This window comes from Sander vitreus, chromosome 17 (assembly GCF_031162955.1).
Source record: "Sander vitreus isolate 19-12246 chromosome 17, sanVit1, whole genome shotgun sequence".
NCBI classification, from domain to species: domain Eukaryota; kingdom Metazoa; phylum Chordata; class Actinopteri; order Perciformes; family Percidae; genus Sander; species Sander vitreus.
Genome location: NC_135871.1, coordinates 22,587,546 through 22,611,513, shown reverse-complemented (window position 1 = coordinate 22,611,513; position 23,968 = coordinate 22,587,546). Strand labels below are relative to the sequence as shown.

At 41.9% G+C, this 23,968-nt stretch overlaps 1 protein-coding gene across 1 annotated transcript in view; it reads left to right on the top strand.

Moving 5' to 3' along the window:
- Positions 1-23,968, top strand: part of lrpprc (leucine-rich pentatricopeptide repeat containing) — a 55,132-nt gene that overhangs the window by 15,521 nt on the left and 15,643 nt on the right. Inside the window, exons 14-28 of the mRNA XM_078272685.1 lie at positions 101-170; positions 2,039-2,066; positions 2,680-2,737; positions 3,556-3,662; positions 4,532-4,609; positions 4,861-4,929; positions 5,156-5,269; positions 5,341-5,471; positions 5,776-5,861; positions 9,641-9,848; positions 14,787-14,911; positions 17,014-17,120; positions 22,230-22,298; positions 22,458-22,548; positions 23,095-23,237. Of these exons, the coding sequence (XP_078128811.1) occupies positions 101-170; positions 2,039-2,066; positions 2,680-2,737; positions 3,556-3,662; positions 4,532-4,609; positions 4,861-4,929; positions 5,156-5,269; positions 5,341-5,471; positions 5,776-5,861; positions 9,641-9,848; positions 14,787-14,911; positions 17,014-17,120; positions 22,230-22,298; positions 22,458-22,548; positions 23,095-23,237 (1,484 nt within the window). The remainder of the gene's footprint in view (positions 1-100; positions 171-2,038; positions 2,067-2,679; positions 2,738-3,555; positions 3,663-4,531; positions 4,610-4,860; positions 4,930-5,155; positions 5,270-5,340; positions 5,472-5,775; positions 5,862-9,640; positions 9,849-14,786; positions 14,912-17,013; positions 17,121-22,229; positions 22,299-22,457; positions 22,549-23,094; positions 23,238-23,968) is intronic.

Genomic DNA, 23,968 nt, shown 5'->3' with positions numbered 1-23,968 from the left:
TTAACCACACAGATCAATCCACATAAAGACAAGCTGTTGCTGTCTTTTCTCTTTCTTCCCCTCTAATCCCTTATCTGTCTGTCGACTCTCTGTTTTCAAGTGTCTGATCCCTCCTCTCCCTCGGTGGACCTCAATATGTTCCGCAGGCGCCTCATCCTGGGCTTCAGAAAGTGAGTTGATTAGCCTATCGTCTATTTATGTCTAAATATGTTCACCATCATTTGATATTCCATATTTCTCCATATTTTGCCTCATAACTCCTGACTGGCGTTTAGGAGGGAGCACTATGGAGCTCACTGTGGCATATGCTATGACTATGACATGTGCAGCCTATCACACCATCTACAGCGTCTGTGTGCGTGTGTGGGCAGCTGGAGGGACACACACACACACGCACGCACACACGGCTGCCTCATGCATATGGAGGCAGTCATCCCTCAGCTCTCGCCCCAAAGCACCGTGGGAGATATGTAAATTAGCAGATGCCCACCACTGCCCCTCATACCCGGACCCCCGTACTGATCTCACTCTCTCTTACACACACACACACACACACACACACACACACACACACACACACACACACAGACACAGAGTTAGCCTTAGGACCAGGGTCTGACCCGTGGGCTTTTGTTGAAGGGGTGTTTATGAATATTTACAGTTTAACACTACACACCCACACAAAAACACTCCAGCCCCTGGAGGCTGGAGGTGAGTCAAAGAGAGAAGTGCTGACTTGTCTGCAGGGACCAAAGTTATTTCTATCACTAAAAAGCCAAACATTCAGCCAATGCATTCTTTGTTGTAACTGATGTGCTAATTAACTCAGACGGTCATGATGAACTAACATAATGGATAAAGTAAAGATTATGTGGTATCTCTTTTTTTTTCAAGAAAAACGTTAGTAGTAACAGCAGATGCACGATTGCAGCAAGAGTCATTATTTCAAAACCATGAAAAAATGTAGATGACCAGATTTTTGTGCAGAATTGCACAAAAATCTTTTCTGTGTATGGTGGGCCCTTTTTTTAAATATTTAAAATCAGTGTCTCCTCAAATAATTTGTCCGTCTGTTTTTGTGTCTAAATCTGCTCCCTCTTCTTCATTTGCTTTGCTCTCATTGCATTAACACACATACACACACCTACACACTCCTGACTGTTAGGTTGCCTGACAGGGTCATAATTGGGCTTGTCACTTGGGGAGTGTGTGTGTGTGTGCGCGCCGTGTCATTGCAATGTGGGACCTGCCCCTGTCAAAGACAAGGTCAGGGGATAATTTAATCATTAAAGACCTCTTCTTCTCTCCTCCCTTCATCTCTCATCTCCCCCTCTTTCCTCCTCTCCACCACCAACTAGCTGACAACGCCAGAAATGTCACACGTTGTCATCATTTAGTGTGTGTGTGTGTGTGTGTGTGTGTGTGTGTGTGTGTGTGTGAGTATGTCTTTTTAGTTTCTCAGGCTTTTGTACTGCTGTAAATCCTCTTGTACTGTGGGATTGAGTGTCAAACTGAAAACTCTGTTGCTCTTTCTCGCCGTATTGTACTACACTGTCAATTCAGTAGCTATGGCGACATGACACTCATTCACTCATATATTCATTATTATGCTTACTTGAATCAAATCCCTTTTGCCTACAAAAATTATTTAATCTAAACTTGTTTATCTCAAACATTTATTTATATTCCAAATGGGGGATAAATTAGGAAAACATTTATTTAAATTGAAAAAATAGATTTGTTTTAAACTCCATCCATCGGGGTCGGGTCGCGGGGGGTCCTAATGTATAAAACAGTGTAGAAAGACATAGGAGAGGAGAATAAATCCATGTTGGAAGTGCGTGTGGTGGAAGTGCTTCTTTTAAAGATGTATTTTCAGAAATGTAGATGTCCTTTTATGTTTTGTGGCCTAAAAGCAAAACGTACCCTCACTTATGAGCAAATTGCACATTAACCCTGACACGTTGGAAACTTGTTGACCCCCTGGTGGTGCATGTCGACTGGGTGCTAATGTCTTGTCCTCTACTGCCCCCTGCAGGTCTACTGATGTGGAGATCATGGTGAAGGTAAGACGTGAATGTGATCACATTGTTTGAGTGTCTTTGGAGAATTTTATACCAGTACAGACTAATGAGATTTCTAATTTTGATCCAGAAAAAGAGCCTACATTTAAAAGAGGGAACACTTTATAAAGACAATCATTAAAGTCAAAACTATTTTTAGTATATAAGGCATTTGATGATTCTTCAGCTGTACACAGTGCAGTATGATGGCTTATTCCTCACAACAAAATAGCTATGATAACTAATTTACTTTCCATCTGCTACATACCAAGTTACATTTAGAAAGAATATACAATATGACAAATGCCATCTGTTGCCTTTTATCCAAATCTCCTTATGGCACACTGAGCGTATAAATAAATAAATAATTGTTTAGGATGGCTATATAACTGATTTAAAAATACTTCATTCATCCCTCAAGGGGCAATTTTAGGCAAGATGGTTTGCAGACATAACACACATTTCATTCACATACATAACGAAACTACTACAAAATGTAGTGGTTTAAGGGTTTCTCATACTCGTACTCTTCTCTCCTGTGAGCTTTTAAAGTAAAATCCTTGTACCACCTGTGTGTGTGTGTGTTTGTTTAATTTTTCTATTTTTATTTCCCCAGATTACTGAGCTTTTGTACAAAGACGAGCGCTTCGCTAAACAAAACTCCAAGGCTTCTGGTAAGGAATCATTTCTACACACTGTTCTCACTGGCAAGTCAGGACATTCATATCTGACAGTCTCCTTGTATGCAAGACGTGGGTGTGTTTGTGTAGGTGAGAAAGCAAGAGAAGGGAGGACGTGTGTGTGTGTGTGTGTGTGTGTGTGTGTGTCATCCATCACGTATCATTATTCAAACTTGCAGACCGCAGTCTCGCTCAGCTTCCGACTACAATGCCGATGACAGAAAGTTGCCCAGTGTGTCTGTGTGTTTGTTTATGTTCAGTCTCAGTTGCAAAATACTGCTGACTGGCCCACTTCTCGTCATGAAGCCTATGTGAGTTTTTGTCCAGGTGTTGTGTGAGTGAGTGAAAGACCTGCTCTCTCCAAATGAGGAAATAGAGCCTGGCTGCTGACACAGCGCTCAGCGCTTGTGTGTGTGTGTGTGAGTGTGAGTGAAGCAGCGTCCATAGCTGGCCTGTGTGTGTGTGTGTGTGTGTGGAGCGTTGATGTCGCTCTGAGTCCCAAGCATTGAAACTTGTGTTTGTGCTGGTGGGAGCGATGGAGACTGTTATCCATGTCACATCCCATTAGACGACATCTGCGTATTTGTGTGTCAGAGTTGAAGTAGGGGGAAGCTGTCACTGCCACCCATCGCACATTCACTCACACTCCAGCCCAAAAGCAGCCTCTGTCAGCAGAAACACGCACTCTGCAGAGGTTAGAGAAAAATAGTATAAATGCACAAATGGATCCAGTGAGTGACACGGTGGCAAATGAAATGTATTCCCAAGACAACGTGTGTGTGTGTGTGTGTGTGTGTGTTCGTTCCCTGCAGAAGTGGCATCCTTCTTCTTGTACAGTATGATCGACAGCATGTCAGAGGGAGAGGTGCAGGCACAGAAAGACAAACTGCGCAAATACTTCAATCAACTACAGGCTCAGGTACACATACACATTGATATGAGGTTACTGAAAACAAACATTCATACACTAATATACTATATATCCAGTTCATTCATAACCTTCCTGCTTTAAAGGAGCTTACATACTGATCTGAGATGATTTGCAGTGTGTAATCAGACTCACGCAATATACACAAACACACTACAGAACACATGACCTCCTCCCCGCGCTCCATTTCTAAGGAATGAAGGTTTGAGTTGGGACATCCAGACATGTTGTGGGAGATTAAATCATGTTTTACACTTTTTGTTAAAGGACACGTCTTAACTGGCCATTTGGAGTTCAGTAAAATGGTTTCCTGGTCCAATGTGAAACATTTTTAAAGTCACTAAAAAGTCCCAAAACAATCTAAGTAAAAAAACAAAAACAATTCAGTGAACATTTTAGATGGCAGCCTAGGAAAACGGCCTAGGTTAATTCTGATTTGCATCTGCGAAAATCATCCACCAGCATCTAAACGCAGCTTTATTTTCAGCAATTATTTATCTACAAATTCAAACACAAGCTCTGTGACAGCTTTTAAAGAAGCCGTGGCTGAGTTAAACTACTACATGCTATTAAAACTTAATACGTTTACATTCATTGTGATTGTTTTGTGATTGTAAATTGTTTTTATATGTAACGAACTTGTTCTGCTATCTTGGCCAGGTCTCTCTTGAAAAAGCTATTTTTATATCTCAGTGAGACTAACCTGGTTAAATTAAAAAATAAATAAAATAAATTCAGCTACTGTAATTTAACTATGAACCTTTTAACACACAAAAATGCAGCAAGTTCAGCTCCTGTTGTGCTAAGAGCTCATCAGTGCTTTGATTATGTTAATTTTCTCCCTTTTGGTTTCTCTGCAGAACATAACCATTTCACGCAACATCTACAAAGGCATCAAGAAACTTCTGGAGTCCTACCATGTCCCAGAACTCACTAAGGTGCAGACCCTGATCTCCAGTCTTTTACTGTTGCATATATAGTTAAAATGTTCCCAATGTGGTATAACTTACTGATGTTTTATCATACATCTTTAAGATTATTGAGGGTCACTTGAGAGAAGCACGAGTAGAGTCGACAAACTAAACAGCCAAAGGCACAATATGATGATGTATTTGTGCTACTTAAGTTTTCTGTACTGTTAATATAGTTGCCTTAATGATGTGAAATGTTACCTGTGTGCGTGTGTCAGGATGTGGTTGCTTTGGTGGACCCCAAAGACCGAGTGTCCAATGGCTCTCTGTCTGCTCCCCATGTCACTGTAAGTAGGACAGTTTGAAATTAATAGTAAAAAATGCTATGAAATGCAACATAATTATTTTTGTGTCTGTCAGTCATATTTCTTCTCTGGGTAATTTAACCTTAAAACAGAACTCTTCTGTGGAGATGACGTATTTTGTGTCTATTAGTACAAGCTCATGTCATGAGGTTGTGCATGTATGTATTTGGTCATGTACATGTGTTAAACCCCTCTCTGTCTTCATCAGGGAATTGAGGGTAAGGTGTTGGCACTTGAGAAGAAACTTGCTGAGCTGAAGGCAGAGAACAAACCATTAAGCAGTGTTCTCAGACAAGCCATCCTGGCTCTTTGTGCTGAGGAGGTAGGATTTGTTTGAATGCCTCAGTCCCACAAACCCTTTTTTTGAGTTTCTGAGTTTTGTTGTCTGATCAGAACCTGCAGCGCGCCCTTGAGCTGAAGCAGCAGCACGAGGAGGAGATGGGAGTCAGCAGCTATGCCACCCTCATCAACCTGTGCTGTCGCCATGACAATGTGGAAGAGGCGCTCAACCTGAAGAGGGAAATGTGAGTGAAGCGGGATATATGCACAAATACTCTACGCACACACAAGGTAGCGCTGCAACCAGTAGTAGGCCATTAAAGTTTAACTTGAGTGGTATTAGGGGAGACACTAATGCAGGGTCCAGTCACTCTGTTGACTGGCTAAAACACAGGAAACTCTCCCTTCCTCCCTTTTCTTCTCTTCACTCACCACCTGGTTCCAACATCAGACTGAAGTCCCAACAGCAGAGTGTACAATAGATAAGTTGCATTACTGTAAGTGGAATACATTAATCTAGTCTCTCGCCCTCTCTGTCTCTTTCCTTAGGACTCGTAAGGACTCATCAGTCGTGCTGGATACCAGTAAATACATCACATTGGTCAAGACCCTCTCCAATAACAACAAAGTGGAGGGTAAGTTCCCCTATGGCTGCAACTAATGATTATGATTATTCTGCCAATTTCTTTTATTAATCATTTAGTCTCTAAAGTGTCAGTTAACATAAACACATCTTCTCAGAGCCAAGGTACCTTCTTCATACTGCTTGTTTTGTCTAAAACCAAAGATATTCAATAGCAGTTTGGCTTGAAGGATTTAAAACGATTAATCGATTATCAAAATAGTTCTTAACTTTAAATCGATTAATTAATGGACCAGTCCCACCTGCACTAAGTTCCTCACTACTTTTTCTCTGACAGCGAGCCGGATCAAAGTAGATCAGGCTTGAACCTCAAAAGGCCTACAGATGTGAATGTGTGTGGCTGAGCTTATATGTGTGTGTGTGTGTGTGTCACCAACTCTGTGCAGGTCGGTCTTTCTCCCTCCCTCAAACCACATTAGGCGGCCATTTTTAGAATGCTACGGTGGGTTTCCTTCAGCCCATTGAAGACCCAATTACAATCAGTTTTGCCACTCTGCTTTCTGCACACAATGACAGGCAAAATGTTTCCCTTGTCTGTCCTCGCCTCTCCTCCCCTCTCTCCGTCTTCGTCTTTGTCTCTCTATCTGACCCTCTCTCCCCCGCTCTGTCTTGAAGCATGTCTCACACACACACACACACACACCGTCAGTGAGAAATGAGAGGGGGAAAATTACAGGACTGTGTGTATTTTTCCAGAATTATTGAAATCCGCCTTCATGCTAATGGCAGATCATGTCTGCCGAAGTGCTTGAGCATTTTACACACACACACACACACACACACACGCAAATTTGCATGTGAATTCAGGCAAAAGGCAATTGCTGGGCAAGACGGTTGGTGTGTCCGTTTGTGTGTGTTTTTTGAGGTGTGTATAGGCAGCGCTAACGCATTTGCCATTAGCCAGAGTGTGCATATGGAGGGGACGCTTGTCAGCCACATTAGCACACATGGCTAACCTTGATGTTAGCCTGTCCCACACCCAACCACTGGTCCTCCTGGCTCCTAGCACACACCAGCCCCAGCATGAAGATCATGTCTCCTGGCATCTTGCTTTATTTCTCACCCTCTCTAATGGCTTTGTTGATTTTTGCCCTGGGTTCAAAGCCTCCCATCCCACCTCACCAGTCAACTTTGTTTTTACCTCACCTGATCCTATTTGTCTTCATCCTTATATCGACTTCCTTCCACCATCTCTCCAACCTCTGATGCTCACTCCTCGTCTCCATCATGGTTCTTGAATCTTCATATCTGTCCATACATCCATCTGTCTAACTTTCCCTCTTTTTATTTGTGTGTGTGTGTGTGTGTTTTTTTTCTGGAAGATGAGTCTGAAAAACACTGAGTTGCTAATTGCTGATCTGACCATCCGCCCCATATGCAAACCCCTCAGTCACACTGAATCCCTTTTTAAATTAACATAATTGTATCCAAGTCATTGCTGCTAGCCATACCAAAGATAATCAATATTTTATTTATTTTTATTCTTTGTTTCAGTGTTACTATGAATAGTTCCTTTGTTATAAACTAACTCCGATCATATGGCAACCGTTCGACCTGAAGAGATGTAAAACCCTTTGAGTTGAATTAAGATTCAGGGATCACTCAGTAACAACGAATATGACATCCATACGGTTTACTATCTTATTTTTACTTAAACCTCCTACATAAAACTTCCTTTTAGATTTACACAATTTAAAGCAGATACAGGCTGGTTAAGTGGTCATGTTTGTAGGGATTGAGTAATTGTTTCCACTGCCAACTCTAGTGCCAATTGGTAAACTCAACATTCTGGTTATTACCTTTTAATGAAACCTGTAATCTAATCTAAAAAATGTAAAATAAAAAATAAAAGCTACCCCTAAATATGTAGAAACAGTTTGAACTTGCTTTGGCTATAAATATTTTCCAACTTAAAATATCCTGCTTCTACCTTTGCTTCTCTCCCTCCTTTTTTAAAATACACATGTTCTCAATCACTAAGCGTCTCTTCGCACCCCTGCCTCCATCTGTCCACCTTCCAACTTGTGTGTGTGTGGTCATGGAACATTAGATCAACCATTGGGCTGTGTGATGTTTGTTTACCTGGCCTGTCTGCCTACCCATCTTTTGATGTGTGTGTCTCTTGATGTGGCTCGCTTTGCTGGCCACGATGCTCGGCTGAGCTGATGGATATGCATACTGGCTAAACGGACGGATAAAGGGAGAGATGGCGGGTGGGGGGTCCGATATTAGCTAGTGTTGCTCCATTTGGGCAGATCAACTCCAAGCCATTGGTCTCAGTGATTAGCGGGTCTGTCAGAGGGTGATGGAGAGAGGTATGGATAGAAGGAGGGAGGAAGGGAGACATGGAGAGAGTCAGAGAGCGGGAATAAGTTGCACATGAACTGATAAATGGTATAAACTTGACAACTGTGATCGGTTTTAGGACCACGGAGAGATTGTCTCTGATTTCTAGGAGTTTTTGGTGCACCAGATTTTCTTGTCTCTGTCCTGGCCATATAGTGAAGGGGACTTGTTTTGTAAAAAGTGGAGAGCCCAGAGGCCAGAGAAAATCTGTCTCCTCCATTGCTAGTTGCCCCTACTCCACCCCTCCTTCTTCTATTTTCCCCTGTCCCATTAAATGTGTGACAGCCTTTGGTTCCCATCGCCATAACAACTGGCACAGAGAGGTGGAGAGATGGAGAGAGAGACTGAAATTAGGGTGCCAAAGCACTCACCAGTGGTCCTGTGTGTGTGTATGTGTGTGTGTTCCCAGTAGAGAGTGACACTCCTGTTTGAGGGGTTTTGTCATATTACCAGGTGTTGGTATCATTACACCCACATTTGTTCACTGTAACTTGATTTGCTTCTGTGTTTGTGTCTTTCACCTACTTGAGAAGATTTCTGTTGCGTGAATTTTAAGCAAGGAGCTCATATTGCCCTTCAGTTGGAGGACTGGCTTACTACACATTATTCAAATATATTCTGCATTTCTCCATCTCCTCCCCTCCTCTTGGTCATGCTGTATAGATTAGTATCTGTGGTGGAGAGCGGCTGTATCGCTGTCAGCCCATTAGCAGCTGTCTAAATAGACAGTAAACACATCTTAATTACCTTACTCTGATACACCACATATACACACACACTCCCTTTTCACCATTTAGCCCCTAGTTTTGGCCAGATGGGCGCGTGGCCCGGTAAAAAGCCCTCCATTACCGGGTGGACTTGACCAAACTGATCCACCCCTCAGCCCGCTTACCAAGGTCTCATGGGGGCCACATCGGGCCCTTGTCGCCGCATACCTATAATTTAGCCCCCCAAGTGCTTTCCACATGGCCACAGCAAAAAGCCGGCCTCCATTGTAGGGGTCCGGTAATTGTAGTCTTGTTTAGAAAAGCGCAAGTAGCAATTAGCGCAGAGTTGGCATTATACGGGGTTGGATTTGCATCCCTGCTGGGCACAAAATGCTGTTTTAATATGGGTTTGTTTTCCCCACATGGAATTAGCTAAAGGGGCCTTTTATCATATTCACACACCCTACTCTTCTTGCAGCCAAGCTCTGCCCACCTCTTGCTTTCTCTCCTCATGTCGATGCATAATCTCTCTTTCTCCTTGTCTTTTGTTCTTTTCATTTGTCCTTTTGTCTTTACCTCTAAATAACTCTCTCAGTCACTTCAACTTTTGATTCAGAGTCTCACCAAAGAATCACACATGCTGAGAGTTGTTACTGATGTGAATCATTTCTTTCCATCAACAATTTCTGTCTTCATCTCTCTTTGCCTCCCATCACAGAGGCGGTGGACATCCTGAAGGAGATGAAAGAGAAAGAGGTGGTGATGAATGACACACACGTCACCATGCTCTTTCACATGCTCAAAACCGTGGTGGCCAAGGGTGGTGCCCCCACCATCAGACGCCTGCAGGACACCATCTTCACCCTTGGACTGGCCAAGCCCACCGCCAATCTCTGCACACCCCTCATTACTGCCTACCTGGACAGGTAAAACAAACTGACTATTACAAATCACAAAAACACTGATTCATACAATCGTACACACTTTGCCCCTGTAATCACCGATTTAATGTTAAAACATTAATTTGTCCTATGGTATGTTGTTTTTCTATGGCTGAAGTTCTCCACTAACCAGCCAACCAGCTCACTTTTGTTTTCAGATTTGTGTCTTCATCTGCCAAATCCAGTCGCCATGTATGTGTCTCAATGAGTCACTCATCCCTCCCTATGATCATAGCTGAGGTTACATTCTGGGTCAGCGATTCAGACAGAGAGAGGATGCGGAAAGTGTGTGTGTGTGTGTGTGGTGTTCGAGCCTGGTTTTGTTTGTTAGAGGATACGCCAGCTGCAACCTCACCCATGCGCCCCCACCCCTGATCTCCTGAAACACCCACTGCTCTATTTCAAGGTGTAGGTGTGTGTGGCGAGAGATGGCTATCGATGCTTCTTCCCATAATGCAAATATGCAAATAAATGTTATTGAACACTGGCTGTGGAGTCACTAGTATTGCCCCACCCCTCAAATCTATTCAGTATGCGTGTGTTATTCAGTGTGCGTGTGTGTGTGTGTGTGTTCTGTTTATCAGAGCAGCTTTTAAGTAGATCAACTCATTAGCATGTTAATTATGTACAGAGCACTAATTGCTGGATTTACCACAGCCACGCAGTGCGTTGTTAGGCGCCAGCCACGACACACACATGCCCTGCACATGCTTTCATATACACGATTTACCTCTAGTGTACATGCTGCGGTAGAGGTAGACCTTTTTGCACATGAAGCTCATGCACACACACACACACACACACACACACACACACTATGCTCAGACACACACGCTCAGACACTCTCACACACACCAGTGCTCCTCTGGCGCTGTTTGTTTTGCTTTAAGTCTGGTCTCTGGCACCAACAGAGTTTCCAGGTTCACTCGTTAATAACTGCTTCTGTGAGATTAGCAGGCTAATTTACTCCAGAGTCATCAACAGCAGCCAAAACACAAACGCACACACCAACCAGTTTTCTACAGCCCTGTTCACAAATCAAGTGCCAGTTGTACTTCATCCAAATGATACTGCAGTGAACACACACTAATGAACACAAGTAAACAAGCTAACTGCTGGTATTTTAGCTGTCTGGTTGTCAAGCCTGGGAAATAGTCAACAAATTAAAGGAACCTGATGTGCAGATAAAATTAGTTTGCAGTCCACTTTAACTGAGCATAGGCTAGAGTGTTTGGAGAGCAAAGCTTCTTTAAACCCTAAACATCAACAACCTATTTTTTTTTTCAATTTTCCCCCTTTCTTTAACTTTTATTTTAGGCTCCTCATAGCCTTGCAAATAGCTAGATGAATAACAACATGTTGATATATGAAGCCCACTGTCAGAATGTCTGGAGTTGTAACTACAGCTTTGCCATTTATTGGCATCAACAAAATGACATGAGCTTTTGGCAACTAAATCATTCTATACATTTGTCTCTTGTAAAAATGCATAAAAAGTGTGGAATGTTGTTGGAATGTAAAGCGGATTTAACATGTAGTTCCAGCAGTGGTTCAGCCAAGCCTCAGGGCAGGTTTGAGTACCACAACACTTGACTTTTGCACTCCAGTTGAATCTATCTCCTCGCTCTCTTCTCTTTATATCCTTTATCTTTATTGGTTCGGCTCCACCTCTTCGTTCCGTCTCCACCTCTTCGTTCCGTCAGTCAGGGGACAAAAAGACAGTCGGGAAGAGGAGGGATGGAGGGAAGCGATAAAAGAGGACAAAGCAGGCATCACTCCCGCCTGCACCCGTCTCATCGCTGCGTCAGCGCTAATGACTTAATGAACACTTCTCCGGCAGATTAGCCCTTGACAGCCCATCATATGTGCCGCCCCGTTAGCCTTCATGCCCGTCTGCTCAGTGTTGTGTGTGCTAACCTGCTACTATGCTAGCCCAGATTGCCACATCATTATGGAAGTGATTAGCGACAGGAATAGCTAATGAGTCCAACAAAATGAAGAGCTGGCAGGACATGTATGATAAGACAGACGGTGGCAATAGAGGAGGAGGAGTTGGGAGGGAGGTTAGAGAGCTGATGGGAGATGAGTGACTTGGAGGAAGGAATAGCTTATTCACTTCCACTCTTTTCTACTGTCTCATATTTTGTGTACATAGTTTCAGTCAGGCCTAAAATGAGAGGAGAGCATCCCATTGCTAATAGGCACAGTTCCAAAAAAGAAAAAGAACTCCAGCACAACACCGCTCAATTAACTATTCAACTTTTAACGTTACACTAATCAATATTATTTATATAAACACTCACTCTGTGTATTATTGTTAAAGGTCGTTCATAGTGACTAATCCACAGATAATTATCACTGTATTTGGCAGTTTAAGCCTCTTTTAGTTCGTTGTTTTGGTTTTCTGGCCCACAAAGTCCACTCTTATCCTTGTTTCCTGCTGCAGGACTTGATCAGTTTCAGTTAAAAAAAAAAAAGCAGTATACTGCCTGCCAAACACTAAATGGCAGATAAAAATTTAATGTTGTTGCTAAAGAGTCAGATATTTCCCTAAGGTTGGTGGAGACCAAAACGGAGCTACACACAACTCCAAAATAAAAAAATAAATGTGAAACATTTGCCATATTAACATTATAAGGTAATGTGTGATAATATGTCAAATGTTGCTTGTTCAACTGCCCCTTAGTTGCCAAAATAATCAATTAAACTTTTACACACACACACACACACACACACACACACACACACAGAGTCATGTAGGTTTGGGGTAACTGCATCATGTGAGCATTTACCTGTGTAGATGCTGACGTAAACATTAGTAAGTGCCATTCTTTAACACATGTAACAGTGGGCTAGTGGTGTCATGATCGCAGTCTCATTTGCGTTTCGAGACACAGACACCTCGTCCTCCCCCACACAAGGACAGTGGCTTGATAACAGGCCTGCCGATCTCCTCCGAAACAAAAGAGGGGGACGGAGAGAGAGAAAAATAGGGGAGTGAAGTGACATGAAGCAAAATGAGCTTCCTTGTCTAATCCTTCAGGTTACTACTGAGCAAAGCGCTCCGTAGGGCTTAATTGGCTGGAAAGTGGCTGACATGCAAAGTTGAGGACATTAACAGGGCTGTGCGCCGCAGTAAATGGCAACTCAAAGTGACAGTTAAATTGTACCTAGGGGAAATTATCCATCTTTCGACATCCTTAGCTCTTTTTTTGGGGTGGATCAGTGGGTGGAGAGAGAGAGGGGGAGAGGGGATGAAGGCAGAGGGGGTGTAATTGCAACGCCAGGCCTTTTTTTTTGAAGATGTCTCATTAGGATGGAGGGATTATAAGGAGGAGTGTGATGGGTGAAAGAATTAGGGTGGACAGATAGAAAGGATGAAACAGATGTGGAGGAGTTTCGAAACATCCACCAACATGACTTGGCTACAACATGCAGAAATGTCTCCAGTGTAAAAAGCCACATGCACCATAGCACAACAGTTAAGGTATTTGTGCATATAAGCCACATTACATTTATTACAAACAGCTTTTTTTCTCATCCTTGTCTCATTTTTGGAGTAAATTGCGTACCCAGGACTGCTCCTCCCTCGGTCTCGTTCTATCGCCACACTCTTTCTCTCGTTTTCAAATATCTCTTAGTCTCTCTTCTGTGTTGTTCATTCAGACTGTTGTGCAGTTGAACAGCCTCTTGACTGGCGCTGCTGAATAATGTTGTCCCTCTTCATTTCAATTAGCGGACCTCTTTACCTTCCGCTAATCACTCCATTCCTCCTCCCTTCATCGCTCTCTTCTGCTACTGCCTCACAGAAGCCGCACTCAAGGTCATACCATTTCCTGTTTGTTTTTTTTCTTCGGGTTGTTGGTCTTTTGGGGCATATTTCTCTTTTCCACTTGTCTAATTGATTAGAGGAGAAAACACTTCAGAAATTATACCTGTTCACTCTCAATCTGTTTCTCTCACGCTCTGTCTATCTGTCTGTTTCTCATTCACTTTCTCTGCCCCCTCTCCCCCCCATAGGTGACCTATCTGCTTTGACCTCTGTGTGATTGACATGGTAATTACCCAATCAACAGATTGATGGCAGCGCTGTCACAATAGAGGATTGAAGTGGTCTCTCTCTCTCACTCCCCCTTCTCTCAGCTACTCATTCTCTTGCTTCCTTTCGCTATCTCTGGCTCTACTTTTCTCGTTATCACTCCATCAGGCGCACTCATCCTCCCTTTACGCGCTCTTTTGTGTGTTTGTCCGCTCGGGAGGATAGATTGAGCAAGGAAAGGATGACATGAGACGTAGGAAGCTAGCTTGGGGTGGGTGGGGTGGTGTGGTGTTGCCATATTTCTGCTAAATTGCTCAGCTGGGGGGCTAGGTCATCGGATGGGGAGTCAGTGCTGACAGCATGAAATCAAAAGGAAGATGGGGAGGAGACGGAAGGAAGGAGGAGAGAGAGGATCAGGAGGAAAGGGAAATGAGACAAGAGGAAATGAGGGGAGGTTAAAGAGGGTTGGAGAGGACAAAAGAGGAGAGATAGTAAGAGAAGTTGGAAGGCACAAGAGGAGCTGAGCACAGAGGGTAAAGATCAGTCGAGTCCTTTTGTCTGTTGTATTGCTTCCCCTCTAAAAGCCTGTCCAGAGAGACATTAGCCCCTCGCTGACAGGTGTGTGAGAGTGCCTGAGTGTGTGAGAATGATGTATTGGGGCCAAAAGGCTTCATCACCTACAGTTGTGCTGTCATCCATTCAAAGGCTTGTATTGTTGCGAAGGGTCATAGTGCTTGAATAGGAGGTCACAGGGTTAACACCCCATGATACACTATTCTCTACCACCACAATCCTGTACATGACTGACTGGACAGATCTGACATCTAACCCGCTCTCTCTCCTTCTCTGTGTATTTGTGTGTGTGTTGTGTCCCGTGCCTGCAGTAAAGACCTGTCTGGAGCTCTAGAAACAGCACTGGAGTGTCAGAAGCGCTACAACCAACTGCCTCGCATCCACGACATCATTGTTGCTATGGTGGAGAAAGGAGACACCGAACTGCTGCAGAAAGGTTACACATTTGTACAGTCTTTTTTTTTTTTTTTTTTTTATGATCCATCAATCTGGTGCTAAAACAATTAGTAAATCATAAGAACATTTATTGACAATTCTGATTATTCATTTTAGTAGTTTGCCAGACAAGCATTTGCTGGTTTTCGAAAAATAAGCAAATTAAAGACGTCATTTTGAGTTCTGGACATTTAATATACTAAACCCTAATTGATCAGTCATACAACAAAAGTAAAGATAATTTTGGCCAGGTTTCTTAAACAGTATGGTTGTCCCCACGTTACCCTGATCACTTCATCAAACCATGACTAGGTGTTTTTGGGTAGCATTTTATGCCTTATTTAAAAGATTGACAGTAGAGAGACGACAAAGTACAGGACAAAGAAAGACACACACACAGGATGCCGCAGATCTTAATGCACAAACATCGCACTCTTTTACAGGCTTATTGTATATCATGTCAAAATGGCTTCATTGAAGTTCAGAATAGCAGGACACACTCTCGCTTCTCGCAGACATATTCTAATATTTTTTCAAACTTCTCCTGGTTGACTCTAACCTTCTATTATTCGTTTGTGTGTGTGTGGGGCAAAATAATCTAAATTGCCAGTGCAGTGTTTGCATTAAACACGCACGTAACAAGCGCCAACAATTCCAAGAGTGTGTAAGAGGACCAGAGAGTGAGAAAACTTCAGACCGGCACGTCGCGCGATGACGTTTTGAACGGTCTCCCTGTATGGCGACAGAAGCGCGATGAAAAGATCAAGTTCAATGTGCCGCAGGGGCAAGTGGCTCTGGAGTGCGTAAAGGTCGAAACCATGCAGTGAAGCACCTCTCTACCTCCTTCCCTCCCCTGAAAGGTTACAGACCCTTAGTCAGGCACTGCACCCTCAAAAAAAAAAAAAAAAAGACATGAGGCATGTAAACCAGTGGCAGCTAACCACAACTGGATCTTGAAATAACAAGTGATTTTGTATCCCTCTCCCTCATATGAAGCAGGAGAGAGGGATGACTCATGACATAAACCTTGAGTCACACTCGACCGGAGTAGAGCATTGTGAGTACATGTTGAGTGCTACAGCCTGTTAAAATACACATCAGAAATAAAAGCAGAAATATACTGGAACTATCAAAATGTGCAGACTTCCAACAGACTGGCCTTTAGCAGCCCAAAACACTCTAAAAACATGCCTTGTCAAAAGATCTTGACTCGCATGTCTGACCTTGGTTTGAGTTCAAGCACCAACAGAAAAAAAAATGTCGGGTTTTTGCGAGGTTCTGGCAACCATGGCAACTGCTCAACTACTTTGAAACAAGAAAAGGTCATCATACAATACATGCTTTTAACCTGGAGGTTTCTGTCATGGTGAAGTGTATAGGAACCTGGGATGTGGAGGAGGAGAAGTGATTAATTAATGCAATTAATAAGCAAATGTGGGTCAGCCTTCCAAAAAAGCCTCAAATTAGGATTGTTATTTACTATTTATTAAATACTATTTGAATTTAGTCAAACTTGAATCTGAAACTTGTCTACAAATGTTTCCACATTGGATTTAAAACCATTAATTAATTCATCAATAATTAAAGTTCTTTCTGTTGACTTCAGATGACAGTAAGTAAAGGGAGAAGGATCATTCTTTTGTCCTCTGCTATGTGTGTGTGTGCGTGTGTGTGTGTGTGTGTGCGTGCATGCACTAAGTGGCCAGGTGTGTGATGGTCAATAGTCAAGGTTAGGTATTATTTCTAAAGAGTAGTGAGCCATTGTGTGTGTGTGTGTGTGTGTGTGTGTGGGGTACCTGTTCCGAAGCTGCTGGACAGAGATGGTACATAACGCTGAGCGCTTTAGCAAGTTTACCTTGAGAGCTTAGGCTTTAATTCTGGTTCTTGTTTAAGTCTTGTTTGAGAGCAGAACTTGATATGGCTGCTTTGTGCCTGGGACATTGTGCCAAATAATGGAATCAGGAGGAAAAGATGAAGTGTGCCTGCAAGGTTTGTTCACCTTGCAGGCTTTTTTTTTTCTTCTTTTTTTTTTTATTTTTTATAATTCATGACCATTCTCTGCTCTGTTTCCCCGTCTGTCTGCCTCTCTGACTTTCTCTTCAGCCATGGACTTTGTGAGTCACAAGCAAGGAGAGATGAGCATGCTATATGATCTGTTCTTCGCATTCTTGCAGACAGGCCGCTACCGTGAGGCTCGTAAGATCATTGAGGTACACACACACACACACACACACACACAGTCGTTCCTATAGTATTGTAACCATATTGAGATGTTTCCAATAATAATCAAACTGATCTATATTATTTCTTAATCATTTGAAAACTAGTTTAGATGATTTGGCGGAGAGCAAGTTTTACAAATAAAAGGATGACTGGTCAATAATAATAATGCCTGATGATGATAATAATAGGCCTGATTTCACAGGTATGCAAACTCATACATGAATGGTAGAGTTGGATTTGATTTTCCTGGCTGCATTAGTTCTCAATAGAAAAGAGGAGTTGCCTGACAATGAATATTTCAATAAAAATCAGGATGACAGCTGCACAACTGTCATGAGCAACAAAGGACTTGAAGGATGTAACTCTACCAACCTCTTTTTGTTATTGTAGCTCATCTGACCTGAATATTTAATGTATATTTATATCTTTTGTTATCTTAAGTCCTGCTGTAAGCCATGTAGATTAGTGTGAGAAAGAGAGAGAGGCAGGGCAGGCAGATAAGAAGCGTTTTTCATGGATAAAATAGGACGGTCGGGGACTGGATAGAGGGACAGAGAGATTGATGAATAAACGAATAGAGGGATGAGCCTGACATCGGAGGAAAGGGAAACAAGGCCATTATGTTGTCTGATCAGGATCAGAACAAAACTGAAGGGAGGAAATACCTTAACTCCCTTGTTCTGGCTCTGCCCTCTCGTGTCCTGGTGCACACTAAATGAGGGATATGTCCCTCTTAAATATTATCGACATGTTATTGTGGCTCTCATTCCCCTTCTGCTAGATTGTATTGCCGTTATCCTACTTATAACAGTCGGCTACATGCCAGTGATGTATGAGATTGGTGATGCCTTGTAAATGGACCCCGGATGTACTGTACATGTTTTCCTTGATGTCAATGGAAGATGTAGTTTAGAGAGGCAAAGCTCAGCTGCCCCACCCCTATCTGTTGGGTTTTAGTTTGTCATGGACACACAGCGTAGAGTGAAACCTGCAGATCTTTAAATGATACAAGTATGGATCTTCAGTTGTCAACAGACAACTGAAGAATTGGCAATAGAACATTAGCTATTGTACGTACCCTGGGTATTTTCCCCTCGATAACAGAAAACTTCTTATAAACATGTTAGAATTAGGAGCTGTTGCTAATCATTATTTTCTGTATAGATTACTCTTATTTATTTTTTTTAAACTAATTGTTTAGTGTATACTGTTCTGTGTCAGAATGTCACTGAATGGACTGAATTTTCTTCATAAATGACTATGGTGTAATTGTTTTGGCCACCTTGGCACAGTGTAACAAGCTGTAAAGACAACATTGACATATTATGACTAGGATAAAGTTGTTGCAGAGAGTGCGTCATCAATCAGTTGCCTATTTACACATCCAGCATACATGGTGCAAAAACAGCATTGTTCAAAGTTGTTTGGGCAAACTGATGAATGTAAGTCCAATATTCACTCTTTGTAGCTGCTAAATGCTTCACTATATTCACCAGCTAGAAGAAAACTAGCAGAAAACCAAAACGATGAGCCCGAAGATGCTAAAATGCTTCCAACTGTAGAGCTGAGGAGAAGTGCAGAGTCGGATGATAATTCCCTCAGGGTCACTATGAGCGACACTTTTCACGTTACACATTACGTCCCTTGTTAATATGATGATATTGATTAATGCAGCTTTAAAGCATAATCAATTGAGTGGTGGTAAATTCTCCAAAGTTGTCAGTTTAGTGGTTTGCCCTCTTTTGGAGTATAAAAAAAGAGAAAAGTCTCACTGAGACGATATATTTCACTTCACGTAACCTGCGTAAATGTTTAGAACAAAGTCTCTGAACAGAAAGTTCCCTTCTGAACTCCCACTTATGCCACTTACATGACAACAGATATAGTACTAAAGCTATATAATACAATAGAATCATATCTATCACTCAAATATGCATATACACACTCAAACACACAACTACTGTTTTCCCCCTCTGAGAGCGTCAAGTGGCAGTCCAGAGTGGTGTCTTTGGGCTGTGTTTGGTATAATTACCAGCTGATTAATCACAGCTAATTAAATGTAATGATAGAGAAAGGTGGCCAATTTTGTGCTAAATGGTCAAGGTTAGGTAGAGGATTGTCAGGTGGCCAGGCCTATTATTGCAGCACGCACATGTGTGTGATGGTCAAGGTTAGGTATTATTTCTAAAGAGTGGTGAGCCATTATAGTGTGTGTGTGTGTGTGTGTGTGTGTGTGTGTGTGTGTGTGTGTGTGTGTGTGTGTGTGTGTGTGTGTGTGCTAAGTGGCCAGGTGATTAGTGGAATTAGAACATTAGGAATTGAGATGGAGAGGGTTTGTTAAGTGGAGGTGAGAGGAGGTCTGCTCTATCTTTCTTTTTGTGTACCTGTACGCAAGGATAAGAAAGAAGCATCTAAAGGCCACACAATACTCTTAAAGAGGCAGAGTGGTGGACTGTAATACACTCTGCTGTGTGTGTGTGTGTGTGTGTGTGAGAGAGTGAGGATTGTCCTGATAATCTGATTTGATGACATTTTCTGTTATCTCTTTCTAAAAGTGAGAGTGTCTGTGCTGCTGTTCGTTTCTGCTTTGTATTCTTGTTTTAATCCAACCGCTCGTGTGTAAATTCATGTGCCTTCTTATTTCTGAGGATTTTGTTTTCTGCCCAGATTAGGGAGATTTGTCTTGACGGATTCAAAATCCAAAACATATTTGTGTGTGTTTGCGAGTAGATGTGTAGAAGGCTGCTTTGAGCCTGCAAGACTTTACCAAGTAAAGGGAATTGGAGGAAAAAACATGGAGCACTTGCACTGGGCCTTAGTCTCTAAGAAGATTAGACGGACTGAGAGAGAGTGAGTGAGTGCAACACATTTTAATTTGTCCCTTTGGCTGGTTGAGTAAGAACATAATGCCTTTGCCTGGGCCGGATGAAAGGAATGGAGAAGCAGGGGGAAAAGAGTGAGTAGGAGCAGGGCAGATTTGGAGGAAGAGGGAGGGATTGGGAGAAGAGGGGATTGAAAGAGGAAAGGATGACGGCAGTGAGGGATGGTCAGGGAAAAGGATGAAGCGCGTCTTTTCTTGACTTTGCCCACCCTCTCAAAGTATGATGGGCTCCCATCAAAGAGGCCAGCGGGGATTGAGCGCTGTTGATCCCCGTTCAGATTAACTTTCTGGCAGATCGCTCTATTTCTCCCTCTCGCTCTCTTTTTTCAGATTACCGGGAAGAGAGGGAGGGCGAGACTTCTCATTCCTAGTCTCATTCAGATTGTATCAAAGCCCCAAGAGACAGATGAAATCCTGATCACTGTTATTCCATGATAATAATCATCTAGTCACTCCACATATCAGGCTTAATCTTAGCTACATGAGCCTGCAGATCAATCTATGTCAGCCCTTATTTGACAGCCTACACTCTATCTGCAGTATTACTACAAACCTACTATATATCTTTTAAAAGTATGTGCAGTTTAAACCTAATTTGTTTTTGTTCTATGTTCCATTTTGACTTTTTAACCTGTAATTTGCATTTATAGTCTTTTGTGCAGTCTTTTCTGTTTTTTTTTTTTTTCTGCTGGCTAGCTCAACATTCTGCTTAAACCTTTTATTGGCAAGAGATTTGCAATTTAACAGTAACAAATAAAAGATGTTTCGGAAATGCAATATTCCCATAATTTTTTTTTTTTATGATTAACCATTTTTATTTTAACTTCAACACACAAAACCTACAATTTGCAACATGAGCATCCCCGCCACCCCCTTTCGTCATCACCACCCACCCAGGCAAAAATCAAGAAAAGATGACACAGTAACTACAAACTGCAACACATTACAGTGTTGCAGTTTTGAGTCTTAAATAAATAAATATTTTTTCCTCCACTTGTGCTCCCTGTAGTCTTAAGATATATGTCAGAAGATTTCTTCTTTTAACATATCAACCTTTTCATATTCTCACAAACAGCCCAAGCAGTGTAACGTTCACAGACACTGATACTTAGTATAACATGAGCTTTGGGGTAATAAACATCTTCCACTATGAAGAACATACATATTTGGTTATGAGAATTATTTATAAAAATGCAGAATTAAAGTAGGTTATGGATATAACCGAATGTATGCACACACACTCTTACAACAGTTTAATTTAACAGTATACAATGGATCCTGGTTCAGTTCAAAGTACTTTTTTTTTTTTTTTTTTTCTTACAGTGGAGCATAACCTCTAATGTTGTCAGTCCACACCGAATCCTCTCTGTACATTAGTGGTGAAATGATTTGACGATTAATGGATCACTGTCTGGACAGAAGATTATTGACAACAATTATGATAATCAGTTAATTGTTCAAGTCAAAAATGTCAAAAACATTTGCTGGTTCAAGCCTCTAAAATATATGAATAGATTTATCTGTTTTATATAATTGTAACATTAATATCTTTGGATTTTAGCTTATTGGTCAAACAAAATAAGCAATTTTAAGACGTCACCTTGGGCTCTGGGAACTTGGGATGGACAATTCCATTATTTTCTGACATTTTATAAGCTAAAGGATTCATTAATGAGCAGAAGAAATAACAGACTATATGAAAATAATCTTTAGTTTCAGCCCTGCTGTGCAGCCCTGATGCCAAATGCACATATCAGACTCCTCAACACATTTTACTGTATACTAGTTGTTATCTGTGTATTGGTGCACTGCCTTGCAGCTTTGTATCTGCTGTAAACTCGCTCAAGGCCGCACAAACATTCACTTTACATTTCTTTTGAAAAGATTCCAGGCTGTATTTAAAGGATTCTGAAAGAATTCTGGTTTATTACATTTATAGTCACTTATTATCACTTTATTTTATTTTAAAACCTTTATTTTCATGGATTTGGCCGTCACTTCTAATACATCTAGTAATAACTTTGTCTAGTAATAAGTGAATTGCTTGAAATCTTGGAACACAGTGACATTGCTAAAAAGAAATCTGGCTTGGTGTAAACCGCAACACGTCCACATGACACCCACATGAGTCACATTTTTGATTTTGATACTGTTATTTATCTATTCTCTGGAGTCTATCCATAGATATTGCCATCTTTTTGTTTTTTTTTTGTAGACCCCAGGACTGAGGGCACGGCCTGGACGCCTGCACTGGTATGCAGAGAAATGCATTTCATCCAACCAGGTAACCACTACTACTGTGTGCACGCGCGCCACATACACACACACACACACACACACACACACACACACACACACACACAGAGAGATACAGGCTGAACTACTCAAGGCCACAAAAAAAAATTCCAAGTTAAATTATATATTGTTGTGTTTGTGTGTATAGATGGAGTCCTTGGAGCAGATGGTGGGCATGACAGCCAAGCTCTTTGAGTGCGACAGGGATGAGATGTACAGTTACATCCTCCGTCTCTGCAGTAAGGCTCTTTTCATTTGTCTTTGTGTGTTCTTTTATTTTCTTCCTCTCAGTTTGCAACCTCCCATTTACCCTCTTATGTCCTCTGCTGTTGTGACCTCCCACCTCTGGTGCGAGGTCACCCCCACCAGAGTGCTGGGTAAGTGTCGGAGAATGGGATCAGTCAGAAGTAAGAGCACAAGACATGGTGTGATTGCTGCAGTGGAGAGCAGAACTGATAACAGTTGTGATCGTAGTATTAAAGCTGATTGTCAACCCATCACACACACACACACACACACAGACACACACACACACACACACACACACCCCTCTTAGTTAGTGTGTTTCCCAAATCACACCAATGTTGAGGGTCAGTCAGTTGATCAGATTAGTGCTTTGATTGCCCTCTCTCAGCATGGAGCACTTTGTCAGAAATTACTCTCTGGTGCAGGCTGAGTGATAAGCTAAACCAATATGAACTGACTATACATCCACATGCGTCTGTGTGTCATGGCACATACATTACATAAGAAAACAAATTTTCTTTGTCTCTTTTTGTTTCCAGAGGAGACAAACGACTGGCAAAAGGCAGAAGCAGTATGGACGAAGATGCAGGAGGAGAACATCATTCCCAGGGAGAGGACCCTGCACATGCTGGCAGACATCCTGAAGAATAATGGCCAGGAGGTGCCCTTTGAGGTGCCCGAGGTAAAACCCCCAGCTTAATAATATGCACATCCCAGTAACGCTCATTAGACAGATCAGTTATTCAGAAGAATAATTGCCAGGAGGTTCCTGAGAGGAGGCAAAGGCAGAGCAGATAAAACTGAAATCAAAGGCCAGGAGATTCCCAAGAGCTCTCGAGGACTCAAAAGAAAAAAAGAGCCCGAGGTCAAACATAACACACAAGCATGCCTGTGCATACATTTCTGTCCTTAAATCTTGAATGAAGTGGAGTGGAGGTCATACCCTTTAATAATCTATAACATTTTCGGTCCGTTTCCAGCTTCTCAAATTAAAGGATTTGCCGTTTTTGTTTAGTTTGTCATTGTAAATCAAATATCTTTTTCGTTTTGGAGCTTTTATTTTACAAAAAGTAATTTGTAGATGTCACCGTGGGCTCTGGCAACTTGTGATGGCCATTTCTCACTATTTTCTGACATTGTATAGGCTTTAATTCGATTGCAAATTGCACTATAAGATAATAAGGTTTTCCAACATTGATATAGAGGTGTCTTGATCAATAAACATAAGTATATACTGCAGCTCATTTCCCAAAGGAAATCACTTTACACCCCAATGGGAAGTTGCAGTGTTACAGCAGCATAAAGATATAAATAAATGAAATCTTATGGAGAAGCTAACTCTAAATGTATAAATTGACAGTGCTAGTAGTGTTCTGTGGTTAGTGTAGGTCTAGTATATACTGTAAATTGTCC